This window comes from Lytechinus pictus, chromosome 10 (assembly GCF_037042905.1).
Source record: "Lytechinus pictus isolate F3 Inbred chromosome 10, Lp3.0, whole genome shotgun sequence".
NCBI classification, from domain to species: domain Eukaryota; kingdom Metazoa; phylum Echinodermata; class Echinoidea; order Temnopleuroida; family Toxopneustidae; genus Lytechinus; species Lytechinus pictus.
Genome location: NC_087254.1, coordinates 8,013,013 through 8,030,313, shown reverse-complemented (window position 1 = coordinate 8,030,313; position 17,301 = coordinate 8,013,013). Strand labels below are relative to the sequence as shown.

General features: G+C 35.2%; 1 protein-coding gene across 27 annotated transcripts in view; it reads right to left on the bottom strand.

The window, feature by feature from the left end:
* Positions 1–17,301, bottom strand: part of LOC129269699 (uncharacterized) — a 181,306-nt gene that overhangs the window by 73,987 nt on the left and 90,018 nt on the right. For 26 of the 27 annotated variants that reach the window (XM_064105260.1, XM_064105258.1, XM_064105259.1 and 23 more), the window contains 22 exons: positions 17,021–17,134; positions 15,774–16,571; positions 15,266–15,379; positions 14,499–14,612; positions 13,875–13,988; positions 13,354–13,467; positions 12,548–12,661; positions 11,938–12,051; positions 11,135–11,248; positions 10,685–10,798; positions 10,258–10,371; positions 9,496–9,834; positions 9,079–9,192; positions 8,358–8,471; positions 7,773–7,886; positions 7,161–7,274; positions 4,365–4,934; positions 3,624–4,079; positions 3,128–3,241; positions 2,601–2,714; positions 1,993–2,106; positions 400–1,539 (listed from right to left, as the gene is read on the bottom strand). In XM_064105260.1, the coding sequence (XP_063961330.1) occupies positions 400–1,539; positions 1,993–2,106; positions 2,601–2,714; positions 3,128–3,241; positions 3,624–4,079; positions 4,365–4,934; positions 7,161–7,274; positions 7,773–7,886; positions 8,358–8,471; positions 9,079–9,192; positions 9,496–9,834; positions 10,258–10,371; positions 10,685–10,798; positions 11,135–11,248; positions 11,938–12,051; positions 12,548–12,661; positions 13,354–13,467; positions 13,875–13,988; positions 14,499–14,612; positions 15,266–15,379; positions 15,774–16,571; positions 17,021–17,134 (5,241 nt within the window). The remainder of the gene's footprint in view (positions 1–399; positions 1,540–1,992; positions 2,107–2,600; positions 2,715–3,127; positions 3,242–3,623; positions 4,080–4,364; positions 4,935–7,160; positions 7,275–7,772; positions 7,887–8,357; positions 8,472–9,078; positions 9,193–9,495; positions 9,835–10,257; positions 10,372–10,684; positions 10,799–11,134; positions 11,249–11,937; positions 12,052–12,547; positions 12,662–13,353; positions 13,468–13,874; positions 13,989–14,498; positions 14,613–15,265; positions 15,380–15,773; positions 16,572–17,020; positions 17,135–17,301) is intronic. The other variant, XM_064105237.1, reaches the window with a different exon arrangement.

The window sequence follows — 17,301 nt, the reverse complement described above, 5'->3', positions numbered from 1 at the left end:
AACAGATCATCAATTTTCCAAGAACAAGAACTTTTTAATTTGTATCATGACATCTAGGACCTTTAACATTGACCTCATGAACCCCAAAACTAATCAGATTACCATCACCTCTATACACAAACATAAGATAAGTTTGAAGTTGCATGCTTAAATGGCTCTTTAGTGTTCACAAGAACAATATATTTTCTTATATAATTATGACTTGTGTGACTTTGACCTTATGACTCCCAAATCTAAACAGATTATTTCCCTTTTCATTTGCATGCTTGAGTAAAATATAATGCCTCTGTCAACCTCCTAGAGTAGAATAATCGACTTAATAATAAAGAGGAATAATAAGGAATTTATCAAACATTTGTTCACACAATCAAAACAAAAGTAATAATAAACATCACTTACCTATTTCACAGTTAGTTCCATTCCAGCCTGGGGCACATTGACATTCATATTCACCAATTAGATCAGTGCAAGTAGCACCATTCAGACAAGGATCTGAAGAACATTCCATTATCTCAGTTTCACAGTGTGTTCCTGTCCATCCAGTTGTGCATTCACATTGATATCCTGGGATCAGATCTGTACAGTTTGCTCCATTAAGACAAGGGTTGCTCAGACATTCCAAGATCTCGATACCACAGAACTGACCAACCCAACCTTCTGGACACTGGCAACTGTATCCATCTACTTCATCAATGCAGGTAGCACCATTGACACACATATGTCCATCACAATCATTGATATTAAGCTCACAGTTGGTTCCATTCCATCCAGATGGGCACTGGCATTCATAAAAATCAATAGATTCAAGACACGTTGCACCATTTAGGCATGGAGTGCTAGCACATTCATCAATATCAACTTCACAGTTGGTACCATTGAAACCATTTTCACAGATACACTGGTATGCATTGACCATATCAAAGCATTCAGCTCCATTTTGACAAGGGTCGCTGCTGCATTCCAGGATTTCAGATTCACAGTTGTCTCCTTCCCAGCCTGGTAAACAGTGGCATTCGTAACTACCAATAAGATCAATGCAGACTGCACCATTCTGACATGGCATGCTGGTACACTCTTCAATCTCAATCTCACATAAGGTACCCGTCCAACCTGGTGTACATATACAGTCAAAGGCACCTATGAGGTCTACACAGGTTCCATTATTTTGACAGGGGTTACTGGAACATTCCTCAATCTCATCTTCACAGTGTACTCCTGTAAATCCCTCGGGACATTGACAGTCATAGCCATTGACGTCTTCCAAACAAGTAGCACCATTTAGACAAGGATTGCTTGCGCATTCTGCAATGTCTATCTCACAGTGTGTTCCATTCCATCCTTGAGGACATTGGCATTCATAAGAATCGAGTAAGTCAATGCAGGTTGAATTATTTTGACATGGGTCGCTGGCACATTCTAAGATGTCATTTTCACAATGTAGACCCTCCCATCCAGTGCTGCAAAGGCAGACATATCCAGCTACCAGATCAAAGCAGGTTGCACCATTCATACAAGGATTGCCAGCGCATTCAATGATTTCTGAAAGAATGAAAGGAAACACAAAATATGACCACTCATTATAGTCATCAATGACACTGCTTTCTTTCACTATTAGTTTATGTTCAAAATTCTAATTTATACATTGACTCTCCACTATTTTTTTTCCATTACTTCATTAATGCTTAATCAATAAATATCAAGAAAAAAAGCCAGCACATTTTCTAATATAGCAAGAGTGGCATTTCTGAAGCAAACGTACTGTAAATGCTCCCATATTTGTAGAATATTGTATAAAACCAACATTTCTGGTTAATTTCTAAGTGTGTGGCTATTTGATATTATGGTATTATCTGCCACAATAAACACATAAAATATTGATAAAATAGAGGCAAAGTTGCCTTCTTATACATGAACAAAATGTTTATCATCAATGAATCAACAATCTATATCTGTCCATATATATCCATAACAAATTAAAATAAGTCAAAATACCTTCTTCACAAAGCATCCCTGTGTAGCCTAAAGGACACACACATTCGAATCCATTCTCCATCTCATTACAAGTTGCACCATTTTGACAAGGATCGCTCAAACACTCTTGAACATCTAAAGGGTAAATACAATAGTAAACAAGTATGAGGATCTACAATATCTACTTTACTTCCTTAAAATGCATTAAAATCAATATAGCTTCAGGACTATTGAGATGATAGTAATACTAATACATGTAATTTGTATAGCGGAATTACGATTTTGATTGGAGGAAAAAAGGCAAAATTTACATTTTAAATCGAAATACATCAATTTTTACAATGTCATTAAAATTGCTTTTAAATATGATTGTAGGTCAGTCTGCATATTACACAATCTCAGGAAGAAATTGGTCCATGTTGCCTTAAATTAATTTCTCTTAATGATTTGAGAGACTGATCTTTAAATTCTATGACATATTCCTCATAATGTCATAAACAATCAAAACCTCTATGACACTTTTGAATAAAGAACACACACATGGTTTTTTGTTATATTGATAGTATATCACTTCTTATATTTTATGGTCATACGCTACATGAAATGTATGACATGATTAACACGCTCACCTTCTGTACATATCACTCCTTGCCAACCCGGGGGACAGATACATTGAAAACTTGCAAATAAATCAACACATGTTCCGCCATTTCGACAGGGCATGATATCACACTCAACAATTTCTGCAACAAAGGAAATGATAAGAGACAATTTATTTAATAGTCACAAAACATTACCCTAAAAGAATTTTGAATGGTGAAGAGAGAAAGTTGCCTTCAGGTGGTTTTATTACTATAAAGAACAATTCAAAGCAGATTTGATTTTACGATCATTGTTCTGAAAAAGCAAGGAATATAATGCAGCTATTTGTTAAAACATATTACAGTTGTAAAATCAAATGATTTGGGTATCCGATGAAAATCATATAGATCAGGTTTCAGCATTAGATTTAAACAAACACTATTTTGTATATTATTATTATTTTAGGTTCACATAAGTTCTTGTCAATGTCTGCACTTGACTTAAGCCTATGATTTCTGGGCACATTTCAAATTCATTTCCATGGCTATCATTTACAGTAGGCCAATATACATACCCACTGCACACAGCTCTCCTTCCCATCCAGGAGCGCATCGGCATTGGAATCCATTGAAGATATCGATGCAGGTAGCCCCATTCAGACAAGGATTGCTCAGACATTCATCTGATTCTGAAATGGCAAAATAAGTAATTGCATCTTAACAAGTGAAAAATCTTAATCCTTCTTCCATACGAATATATAAATTTAACACGGGACTATTCCCCATTAAATTTATCAACAATCCTCAATTTATTGGCCTGAGGAAAAAATTCAGAAAACTCAATAATTGTTATTCAACCCCAACCTTCTCTCTCTCTCTCTATATATATATATATAAATACTGGCCAACAATCTTTGCCACTTCTACATATTTTTTATGTTTAATACAAATCAGATGGGATCTGAACTGATTTGATGAATGCTCAAGGTTTTAATGCAGCTGAGGCGGGCATTCGGGCCATTACAAATAAACAAGTTTGCGAGTTTGCAAAGGCTAGTAATACATACTCACCTATATCACAGTTGGTTCCATTCCATCCTGTAGCACACTGGCATGAATATTCTCCGATCAAATCAATACAAGTAGCTCCATTCTGACAAGGATCACTGGAGCATTCTTCATCTTCTAATTCACAGTTGATACCCTCCCAGCCTACAGCACATTCACATCTGTATCCTCCAATTAGATCAACACAGGTTGCTCCATTCAAACAAGGATTGCTAGAGCATTCCTCTATGTTAACCTCGCATAGTACACCAGTGAATCCCAGAGGACATTGACAGCTGAATGATCCTATCTGGTCAACGCAGGTTGCATCATTTCGACATGGATTGCTGGAACATTCCTGGATATCTACCTCACAATTGGTACCATTCCATCCTGGAGCACAGATACATTCATACATGGCAATCAGGTCAACGCAGGTAGCACCATTCATGCATGGATCTCCGGCGCACTCAAGGATTTCTGGAGAGAAAATCAGGGCACATTAGCTGTAACGTTTAATGTTATAATAATAATAATAACAATTTTATATACCGCAAAATCGCAAAATTGCCTCTAAGCGGTTAAGAAAAAGGAAAATGAAGTATAAAGAAAATAGAAATAGAAATACTTTGCACGTTGTGTTAATGTTGTATTTGATTAATTAAAAAAAATATTTTCAGAAGTAATATCATGAATGTATTCGTGCTCATAATCAAACATTCTTACTTTTCTTAATCACAAGTAACAATAATGAATGACACTTACCTATTTCACAGTTAGTTCCATTCCAGCCTGGGGCACATTGACATTCATATTCACCAATTAGATCAGTGCAGGTAGCACCATTCAGACAAGGATCTGAAGAACACTCCATGATCTCAGTTTCACAGTGTGTTCCTGTCCATCCAGTTGTGCATTCACATTGATAGCCTGGAATCAAGTCTATACAATTTGCTCCATTAAGACAAGGGTTGCTCAGACATTCTAAGATCTCAATACCACAGAACTGACCAACCCAACCTTCTGGACACTGGCAACTGTATCCATCTACTTCATCAATGCAGGTAGCACCATTGACACACATATGGCCTATGCAGTCATCTATATTTATTTCACAGTGAGTTCCGTTCCATCCCGGTTGGCAAACACACTGATATTCCGCAATGAGATCAACACAACTGGCACCATTTAGGCATGGATTACTTGAACATTCGATGACCTCAATCTCACAGAATGTTCCATTCCATCCTGGTGTACAGATACACTCTAAGCCGTTCACTAGGTCATTGCAGGTAGCACCATTTTCACAGGGACTGCTCTCACATTCATCGATTTCTGTAAACATAATTGACAAATGATTAAATATAAATATATCTGTTTTAACTGGCTTGATAGAGTAAAGGACCGAAATTTATACAGAAACTTAATCACATTTGTCACAATATTAATTTACATGCATTCAGAAAGGAATAAAACAAACCTGAAACTTTATGTTAATCAGATAATTTTTATTGAAGGTCTAACATTGCCAGAATGATTGTCCCAAAGTGCTGAAAAACTTACTCTGAATATGTAAGATTATTTATGTACATGTTACATTTTTTTAAATATATATTACTGGAAACGTTTCTTTCTTCATTTTTAATATTACTGGTAGTATAGAATCTATATGATAAATAAACTAAATCTAATGAGATGTAAAACTAAATCTAATGGCAAATCTTCTAATCCCTTCAGTGAAACTAATGGCATATGAATGAATTGAAAAAAAAATGTGTATTAAAGATATACCTTTCATTTCGATCTTTAGATGATTAGTTATCAGAGTTTTAATCACACACGTGTATTAATATCATGAATCAAATTACATCACTGTGACACTCAACAAAATTCACAATTCAATAACACACGAGTGATTGCTTCAATGTATGACAGGATTTGTGCACACACTGAGGCAGGTAAGTTATGAAGGGGATGTTTCACAAAAGTGTTTGCAAAATTATGCAAAAATTTACAAAAAAATATGAAGATGCAAAATATATGCTTAAGGTTAAAGACTTGAAGAAAGTATGACACTTTTCCCAATGATCTCCTTAACATTTGAATTTATCTATTGTGGTTTTCTGATGGAGAAACCCACATGGTTTGCAAATTTCAAGCTATTTTTATGGTTGCAAGAAACTTTACGAAGAGCCTTATGGCACAGTCATCAAGATTGTTAAATGAAACATACTTACATACAATTCAAAATACTGTAGCAGTTGGTTAGGAACGTGCTCTCAATTCACTACGCATGCTTTGTTACCAGCCGTCAGATATTAGGAGTTGCACATATAACATTGCACATGAAAACTTACGAGCAAGAAAAAAGTGGTGTACTGTTCGATAGAATTGCATATGTAGCTTGCACAGATATCAGAATATTAATAGCAAAGTGGAACTCAGCATTTGTATGATGCTTGGAATACTATAAATGGATATGCATAGAGATTGACATTTAAGTCATGAAATTTCAGTGCAGCATGCTTAATTGATTTCAAGGTCCTGTTTCATAAAGACTTGTGGTAATAATAACAAATGGACAGTTTCTATAACGATTTACTATCAGCCAATCAGATTGAAGAATATCAGTAGCTTTTAACTGTTCTTGCCAATTTTTTTTTATTAAAACTAGTTTCATAAAACAGGGCCCAGATCTCGGTGGTATCTCTATCAAGAGTATATGAATGTACAAGAGGCATATTATTGGTAATACTTGACTTCAGCAGTGACCATAATATTATTGAATACCTAAACAGGCATGCTTTTGCAAACTCCACCATATTACATGCGATTATACTTTTCCTCATGCAATGCAAACATAATAATAATCATAAATTAATATACATAGCGCAACTATGATTTTAATATACACTACTTGCATTAAAAATTCAATTGATTATTGGAGATTATTGATTAAAACATAGATTATCGAATTACAGATATTCTGTTCATTTCAGCAGAAGAATAGGACATTCAACAAAAACACTTTGCAAACAAAGGACAATGCTCAGATCACAAAAATAGTTAAAGAGGATCATTTATTTACAAATAAACGTTTAGAAAATTAAAATAAAACATTCAACTGTGAAAATGCAGATGTCATGTTAAGCAAATAAAGCGAATAATTTGAACATTTTTTTCACACGGAAACACAAAACATAACACAAAGACAAAGGAATTGAAATGCTTTAATGGATTATATATTAACAGATTAGAAAATACAATAGGCACTCAATACAACATCAAATTTTGCAAACTTCATATTCAATGTAACATGAAACATATTATTACTCAGGAAAAAATGAAAAATCTTTAAAATCATAAAAAAACATTACTGTGAATGATCTGTTATGTGTTACATCATACAAAACCAAATAACTGCAAAAACAAAATTAAACAAGAACTCTCGTGGTGTGTGAAAATGCTGTGTAAAAGTGATAGAATTAAAGGTTAAGGTGGATTGTCAAATTTTAGTGTGTATCAAAGATGTCAAACACATCTAAAGGATATCCCACTTACCATCCAGACATGTAATTCCACTGTAGCCCGGAGCACAGACACACATATAACCATCAGTCAGATCCTCGCAGGTTGCACCATTCAAACAGGGATCACTAGAGCATTCAAGAATATCTTTAAATGAAACAAAGTATAGAAATTAATTCATTGCTTCAATCATTCTATACAGGGTGTTTGGTAGACAAAAAGGGGAACCTTTATTTAACACCAAAGTTATTCACAACACTATAAGAATTATCTGTATAAAGCAAATTTCAATCAATCACACTCATTATACTTTGATTATTCATGTACGTTGTTTATGGCAGATAGAATATCTAAGGAAGACACTGAACTAGAAACTTTAGAAAAAAATGGACATTGATTAAATTTCTACAAAATATTCAAAATTAGGTTGATTTCCTTCCACAAGAAATTCATAGGTACTACACTGAAGTAAATGTGGAACTAGCAGGCACTAATCTTTTGACACAGAGTTGGAAGCAATCGTTCTGCATCATTTCATAGAACCGACTTCTGAAAAAGTAAAGTGAGTGTTAGGCAAGAAATAAAAAAATCAATTATAATCATCATTATGAATCTAGGTTTCAAATTTCATTTATGAATGGTTACCTGTTTCACAGTTGATTCCAGTCCATCCTGCAGGGCATCTACACTCATAGGATCCAATCAGATCAATACAGGTGCCACCGTTCTGACAAGGAATACTTTCACATTCCATAATTTCTGAAATATACAGACAATACAGAAGAATTTGGGCTTTGTGCTCATTTCACATATCATTAAAAAAAAACATTCAAACAACTATCTCAAATTCCCCTTTATCATTTCTAAGAACTACAATGATACATTTTGTAAAGTGAATATGAATACTAAATTATGAACAGCGATATCCTATCTTCAATCTCTAATTTAAACAACAGATAAGCTTTATTCAACAGAACTTGTTCCTATAACCTAATACCCACAATCAGAACTCAACATAAAAATATCAGACTGTTTAAAACTAGTCACTGTTTTGTCATTCCCAGCATTACAAAAATAATCAGCAAACTTGTTTGAATTAAGTCTCATTGATGAATCATAAAATGGAACTAAATATCTATACCCCATGAAATGGCATCTGTGAATGTAATCTCAATACCTAGAAATTGGCAATGGAAATTGGTGATATCATCTACTACATCATAAACTGACCTGATTCACAGTGTGTTCCCGTCCATCCAAGAACACATACACACTGATATCCATTAGTGAGATCAAGACAAGTTGCTCCATTCATACAAGGGTCACTTGCACACTCTGGGATATCTACAATGGAAAGATTGAAGCATGCAGTTATGGTTCTTGTTGATTTTAATATGCGGAATGTTGATACCAGTGATGACGTCAAGGACATGAAATCATGATAGGTTCAAACTTTTATTAAAGATCTAGATTGCAATTGATTTTGGCAAGAAAATAATACATAAAATAAAATACAAACAATAATATGTAGCAAAAAGTTAGAATGGCTAATATACAACTGTACATATTAAAATACATCTGTAAATGATGAACTCTTTAGAAAATTTTGAACTTATAGTAATCAGTTATCTCATACATATGCAACTTATCAAGCCACTAATATATTAGTAATAAGCAAAATTTATATTGCAGTTAATACATTTCTAAGCGTTGCATAACATTACCCTGTCTAAAGTATGGTTACACTGATCAGGTGCTTGCGCATTATAGGAATTCATTCCTACAGGGTAGCCATTTATTGCCCCTTGATGGAGATTGGCAAATGTAGGTTAATTGCCTTGCCAATGAACACAAAAACCATGGCGGAATATGAACCCAGGTCCTGAGTCATGAGACTTGTCTATTAAGCCAAATTACCTCTACACATAAAGATCACATATTAGTTTCTTACCGGTTTCACAGTGTAAGCCTGTCCAACCCAGTGGACAAACACATTGATAACCATCTACTTCATCCACACAGGTTGCACCGTTCTGACAGGGCTCACTACTGCATTCATCGATATCTAATAGATGTAAAAATACAAGACTCTAATTGCCTATTTCGAAATCAAGTAATGCAAACAGCTAATAACCTGCATGGAATTCCAGAGTAATTAACAAAATATATACCAGTGCAAGATGTGCTTTGATTCTAATCATTTTTGTAATGAATTCTCTTTACCTTTACAAGCATTTAAAGAGTAATCACAAAATGCAAAATAAATATATCCTGAATGTAGTCAGCAAGTTTATTCTCAGGCAATTCCACGTTGTAAAATAATTATAGATAAAGGAAAGATGCACATCACTGCATACATAATACGTACTTGTTTGACAAAAGATGCCTTCAAAGCCAGGTTCACAGAAGCAGACATAGCCAGCAACAAGATCAATGCATGTAGCTCCATTCATGCAGTTCATTCTCTGGCATTCATCGATCTCTGTCTCACAGTTCGTACCAGTCCAGCCAAAGTCACAGATACACCGATAGCCGCTACCATCACCAACACAAGATGCACCGTTCAAGCATGGGTCCTGATCACAACTGATTGCTATCTGGCAGTTAATTCCATTAAAGCCCATTGGACACTCGCATAGCAAACCATCAGTGTAGTTATAGCATGTGGCCCCATTCTGGCAAGGGTTCAGCATGCAGACACTGGATTCTGTATAAATGAAAGGGCATGAAAAGATATGGATCAATTAAAATAAGCATTGAAAATATGAGTCATTCATATGGTAAATTTCTATATTCATATTGGCTTTTTATTCCTTAATGTTTACAAGACCAGGGTCTTTAATAAAATGTTGAATATTTCAATCATGAGGATATATCACACCATTTATAAAAGAATAGCAATTAATTAAGAATTGACTGCATCCATTCATGGCACAGGGCATTGGTGACGAACCCTTCATCAAACAATATTTTTGTCAGGTCTATAAATTTGTCTACACTAGGTTTTAGAGTTGGTGAAAAACTAATTTTTTGTAAGGTCTATAAAATTCACTACATTAGGTTTCAGTCCTGGTGGATCCAGGTCTAGTACAGAATGAATAGGATAGCTCTTTACGTGAAAGTACATTACCTTGCTCACAAAGAGACCCTGAGAATCCAGGTGGACAGACACATACATAGCCTTGATTGACATCCATGCATGTAGCTCCATTCAGACAAGGGTCACTGGCACACTCTAGGATATCTGAAACATTCAAGAATCATCAATATATAGGATTTTACTTCTGAACTTATAAGACAGGTGCTGCAAAAGTCTGCTATACTTGATAAACCAATGATGATCCATGTATTTTATTGTGCAGAATATTTATATCAAAATCAGGTTCAATCTGTGCACAGTATAAAGAACATAGTATGGCACATAGCAAAAAAAGAAACATATAACAATACAAAACCATTTCAACAAGCCAACAATGCCACATAACATAGGTAAATCTTTTACAGACCTGTCATATCACCGGAAAGTGCAAGAGTTCATTGGTGCACCATGTACTTACCTTCATCACATGTTGTTCCAGTCCAGCCAGGAGGGCATGTGCACAGGAAGCTTGCAATGCCTTCAGTGCAGGTGGCTCCATTCTGACAAGGATCAGGGTTGCACTCATCAATGTCTGTAATCAAATGAATTATATCAAGATCAACATGACTATAACCTACCAACCTCTAACTCAGAGCTTGATACCTCACTACATACAACAGTTTTGGCAAAATAAAGAAGAAGGCCCCCCCCCGTAGGACCATGAAATACAAAGAATTAAGCATTCTTAATACGTTTCATAGGGGGATAAGCTAGATCAAATTCAATATCAATTAAACCATCATATAATAGTGGAATTATGCATTAATTTTAGTAGCAACCTTTCCCTTGTAGTGTTTTAATTAAACAATTAAACAAAATATGACGAATTTATGGATAACGTTATATGAAACCTATTCCATTGCATTACCTGTTTCACAAAATGTGCCATTAAACCCAGGTTCGCAGAAACACAAGAAACCATTGAAAAATGGTTGGCAGGTTGCTCCATTCTGGCATGGATTGCTCACGCATTCATTGGATTCTGGTTTTGAGAAAGAATATATCAGTATTTATAAGCAGGACAAAGTGCATTCTTATCAAGAATTTGCTGAGAGCATACATATGATCAGCTATAAAGAGACATATCAAATATTCATAGTGTTTTTGTAAAAAAAAGTATGTGTTGTCATTACATTTCAAGATACGCAGTTGTGTTTATGATATAAATGAATGGAATCATTGGGCAAAATGAAGCTATATTTTCTTTGTGGATATACTGCAGTAACACCTAACATTGAAATAACCAAACAAGGAATTTTCATGAAATTTTGCCAACAGGCCTATCGTCTAGTGTTCAATTTGATGTAGATACTAAATATATTTTGTAGTTATATCTAATATTTTCAATCCTCATTTAATCATTTGGTTGTACTTATGCCTGTGTTTTTTATTTGGTATTTTCCTGCTAATTTGTATATAGTGTACATGTGTTTTGTTTAGTAATTTCTCCAATACCTAACTACTAGGAAAGAATTTAATCACTCCTCATCCTGATTCTACATCAAACATACCAAGCCTTTCAGTAGATCAATCCACTTATAACCATCACTATTCTCTCCATTGATATTGCACTATCTGTCTTCCAGTGGTTGTATGTACTTGCAATTATTGTTTTGTTGTTGCGAATGTGGTATATGAATACATCAAATAAAATCAGACGACACATCTTACCTATCTCACAGTTTGTTCCATTCCAACCGTCAGCACAGATACATTCATATCCTCCGATTAGCTCTACACAGGTTGCTCCATTTAGACAAGGGTCACTGCTACATTCAAGAATCTCTGATCGGGTACAAAATGAAAGTAGTAATTCATAGTAATCAGATCTCTTAAACTGTCACGGAATTGAATAGGCCATGGAAATAAATATTTGCTGGCAAATGCAGAAAATCATACACGTTGATAATATGTTAACTTACGTGCATACATCTGTTTTGTGTAATACACAGCATGTGATATAAAGAATAAATTTAAGCTAATACTAGTACATAGCGGAAGCAAATGTGTCAGTATAAGTCAAGATAAATGTGATAAAGATAAATCAACATAACAGTGAGGAGAATATATTGCATTTTATATTCTTAATAGCGATGATCTCATTCCATCAATAATTCTTTTAAAAAAGAGGATTTAGTGTAAAATAATGTACTCAGAGATGTCTAAACACAATTGGGGAGATTGCTCTGTTTAGTGCTGTAATTGCAAAGTACAAGCAGACTTACATATCATGCATCATAGAAAGAAAAATAGAAATAAGTGAAAGTAAACTAAGGCATACCATTCTCACAAAGTGTACCATTCCATCCTTGGGGACATCGGCATTGAAAGCCAAGATTTAGATCTTGACATGTAGCTCCATTCAGGCAGGGATTACTAGCACACTCCAAGATGTCTAAAGCAGCACAGCAAATGGTGCAGAAAATTTTATTATGAAAGTGACAGGAGAGATTTGTCAGAAACAGAAGGTGGTGATTATGAAAATTCAAGGTTTTAGTTTCAGAGAATAGGTGAGAAGCTTCTTTGCTTCAGAAGTTATAATCAAACAACAAGCTACACCACAAAGAGCAGAATTGAAGTGTACAGAAGAATAAACATTTGCTTCAAAGGAAAAAGTCAGAAGCCATTCACTTATGTTTTGATAGAGGATAATTCCCTCTAGAGAAATACCAAGGGCATAGAGTTTCTGGTTATGTCAGTGCAGAAATGAATCAATTTGCTACAATGACATGGACAAATATTGGCAATATGTCAATGCTTTATTAAAGTGAAATAGGCACAGAAGTCATATTCTAAACAATGTCCATATAGAATGGACAATGCATATATTTTGGTTATTGCACAGAGTGATTTTCCCTGTATCTGAGATGTTATATATCTCTGAAATAAAAGCATTGTGGAGGTGAAGAGTACATAAGCAATCATGCAGGAATTCATATCAAAGTTTTTCTCAAGAGTGTTGAGCATCTAGAAATTTCCAAAAGCAGAGGGAGCAAGTGTATTATAAAGTGCACCTCAAAGGTGAAAATGTTAGGTCACCAACAGCAATAGAGCTCATATTAGATCTTCAAAAGATTGCTGACTTACCCAACTCGCAGTTGGTACCGTTCCATCCTTCTGGGCATCTACATTCATACCCTGGTAGCAGATCAACACACGTAGCACCATTCTGGCAAGGCATGCTCATGCACTCCATGATTTCTATGTGAATAAAAACATACCATGATGATTTTTTTTATAATCTTCTAAAACAGTATTGTGTCCAACTTATCAGATGTTTAAACTTAAAACTTTTGTAGTCCTGTTCGACTACATGAATCAAATAACATTATGACATATCATGATATATTTTTTCTATGATCACTTCTCTATTTTCTTCCAAAAAACTCAGAGACATAAGTGTAACTTACAAAAAGACATTTAACATTATCATTGTTTTTGTTATAGGGAATCCACAAAATTATTCATCTTTCAGTATATCAGATCCCCATTTCTTTTCCATTATTACTTCATGACATAACTTGAGAGCATTATAACTTTTCATATCAAGTTTCAGGAAGGTCTAATATAAGCCCTGTAGGCTAAAACAAAAATACTGCTTTATTTACCATCATCACAATCTGGACCAGTCCATCCGGGTGCACATTGACAGCTATAACCATTGGATTCCTCCATGCATGTTCCTCCATTCTGGCATGGATCACTTGAGCATTCCAGGATGTCTAGATATGCAGGAAGATATCACAAAAAATGAATACATTTTCTGACATTCATTGTATTAACCTGTGTATTGTTAAGAAGTTAAGGATCATAGAATAATAAGTGCAAAATCTTATTAAATGTAGTGGACTATTCATATTAACTAAATGCTCAAAATGCTTGAGAGCAAATTAATACTATTACAATACATTACAGGTTTAAAAAATACACTTCAGGTTAAAACTAAAACAAGAGTGAATAAATGGGAGTCCGTCAAAAAGCATTCTTTTTCAGGTATTTTACTTCATTGTTCCTGAATGGGCATAGAGCTTTTCGAGAAAAAAATAATGCTCTAAAAGTTATCAATGAATAAAATGTTCACATTATAATAACCATGATCACAATGATTTCCTTACATCGTAGAAAACTCCACACTGTAATAAAACCATACGCATATATTAATATTACATCATCCTAGTCTTGACATTCTTCTGCATATAGTTTTCTGTGAAACATGACATAGCAAATCAAACCTTCTTCACAGCGAGCACCCTGCCATCCTGGGGTGCAAATACACTGGAATGTTGCTTCTCCTTGCATGCAGGTTGCTCCATTCTGACAAGGGTTTGGGTCACACTCATCCACATCTACATATAAAAATGATAAAGTTTGGTAAATAATGTGAACATCAAGCATTGCACAAACAATTTCGGATGCTTCGGATGCATTCACGTTGACAAGCATGCATGAAAACTAACATTCTTATAATACATCGATAAGTGATTAATGATGTGGTTGTGATTAAATCTTTATGACATCATAACACGATGCAATTATAAGATGGTTCTCATAAGAGTCTGCACGTATCTAAAAGTCTTATATAAAATGGTAAAGGACAAAACATCTCATGACGAAATGCATTCAACAATTACACAATTCTTTCACACGTCACATCAACATTTAAAGCGCAAAGTTGACGAGTCAATTAGAGAATTAGAGATGTATGAGTAGATATGTCGCATGGCTAGAGATCACAAAGTTCAGAGTTCAAATAATACCGCAGCAATAATGGCCTTAAGGATGGTGTTAACTTAAATGCACAACACTCAACCCAGGAGAGGTAAAATGGGTACCTGGCACGAATTTATTGCTTGAAACAATGATGGGCAATATTGCAGTAATGTGAAGTCCAGGGTTATAATTGTGCAGTGCCAGAAATGTCAAATCTGACAGATGAGGATACTATAAAGTACCTGCTATCATCAAGTCTTCATGATACAATATATACATTCTATCTTACCCTCTTCACACAGTGTTCCGGCATATCCTGCAGGACACTGACAGAGGAAGCCGTTGAAGAAGTCAATGCAGGTAGCACCATTCTGGCAAGGGTTACTGTCACATTCATTGGTTTCTAAAAACACAATATAAAAAATGACACAAATACACTAGCATATTGGAAATTATCATGACAGCAGTGTAAAAATGAATCTCAAATAACAAAACACGAGCAGTCTCTTTTAACTACTTGGTAATCATTCAAATATGCGAAACTTTGATCCTTCCCATTCCATTCTTATAATAATGAACATACATATATGTTAATGGAGCAGAAGGTATATGGAGCAAAAGTTATTGCTGAATCAGAGCTACTTATGGTACAAGATGGAAATAAAAAGCCAAATCCTGCAGATATAAATACACAGAATATGACAAATTATGTTTTTTCCTACAATTTTGCCACCAGCAATCAGAACAAGATAAGTATTGGCATAGAAACAGTATTGCATTGTACAATGTTTACATACCGAGTTCACAATTCCTGCCAGTCCATCCTTCTGGACACGTGCATTGATAGTCATCAGCGATATCCACACAGGTAGCTCCATTCTGACAGGGGTTATCACTGCACTCTATGATCTCAATTTCACAGTTTGTACCTCGGTAGTCCTCAGTGCAGTTGCATTCATATCCATCAAATAACTCAATGCAAGTAGAATTATGAAGGCAAGGAGATGAATCACACTCATTGATCTCAGTTTCACAGTTGAGACCAGACCAACCTGAAGGGCAGCGACATTCGTACATTCCTATCAAGTCCAAGCAGGTAGCACCATTCAGACAGGGATTGCTCATGCATTCAAGAGTCTCCAATTCGCAGTTGACGCCTTCGTAACCAACCGGACATTGACACTGATACTCTCCAACGGACTCAACACAATTTGCGCCATTCTGGCATGGACTACTGGCACATTCATTGATGTCAAGCTCGCAAAGTGTGCCATTATATCCCTTGGCACAGACACACTCATATCCATTCGTAAGGTCGGTGCAGTTAGCTCCATTCTGGCATGGGTTGCTCGCACATTCTAGGATGTCAAGCTCGCAATTGCTTCCTTCCCAGCCTGGAGTGCACACGCACTGATAATTGCCAACTTGGTTGATACAGGTTGCACCGTTCAGGCAGATGTCATTAGCGCATTCATTAATGTCAAGTTCACATTCTGTACCGTTCCAACCAGGGGGGCACTGACATTCATAGCCGTTGGTAAGATCAGAACATGTAGCATTATTCTGGCATGGATTGCTATCACACTCCAAAATATCTGAAAAATAGACATGTGAAACATTCATATCACATAACTGGACAGAATATCCTACTGACTTGTCATGGAGATGAGCCTGCATCCACAATATGTTTAATGCAGGCTAACAGAATGGCCATGTGTCATCCTCTTCGTCTAGATAGCTACCTATACATACATTCTGGACATTGTCAAGTCACGGTCGTTCTGGAAATGGGAATGATTTCACACTGGTGTCGATTCTAAATGAAATAATTTAGCATATATTCTGATATAAATTGGATTGTAGCAAATAAAATGATATTGACCGATTCTGTTTCTTCACGATGTGTTAATAGCATTCATCATAAATTATGTCTAGGCGTGCCTCTAAAATGGTCAATATAAATCAGTCCCTACTGAATGTGTACAATCACAGCAATATAGATAATAGTTATGAACTTTTTTTTAATCAAGAAGTGACTGCATACCATTTTCACAGCTGTCGCCTGTCCATCCGTCTGCACATATACATTGAACGTTTGGATACACCTCGATGCAGGTTGCTCCATTTAGACAAGTCGTATTGGTGCAGAATTGGACTCCTAAAAAGGCAAAAAAAAGTGGAGACATATTATCACAAGTTTACATGATATTGTTGAATGGATATAATCTAAGAGGATATGGGATTTCAACAATAGACTTCAATACAATGGAAAGTTAATAAAAAATAATGCAACTAAATGTAAATCATCAATTAAAAGTATTGTAC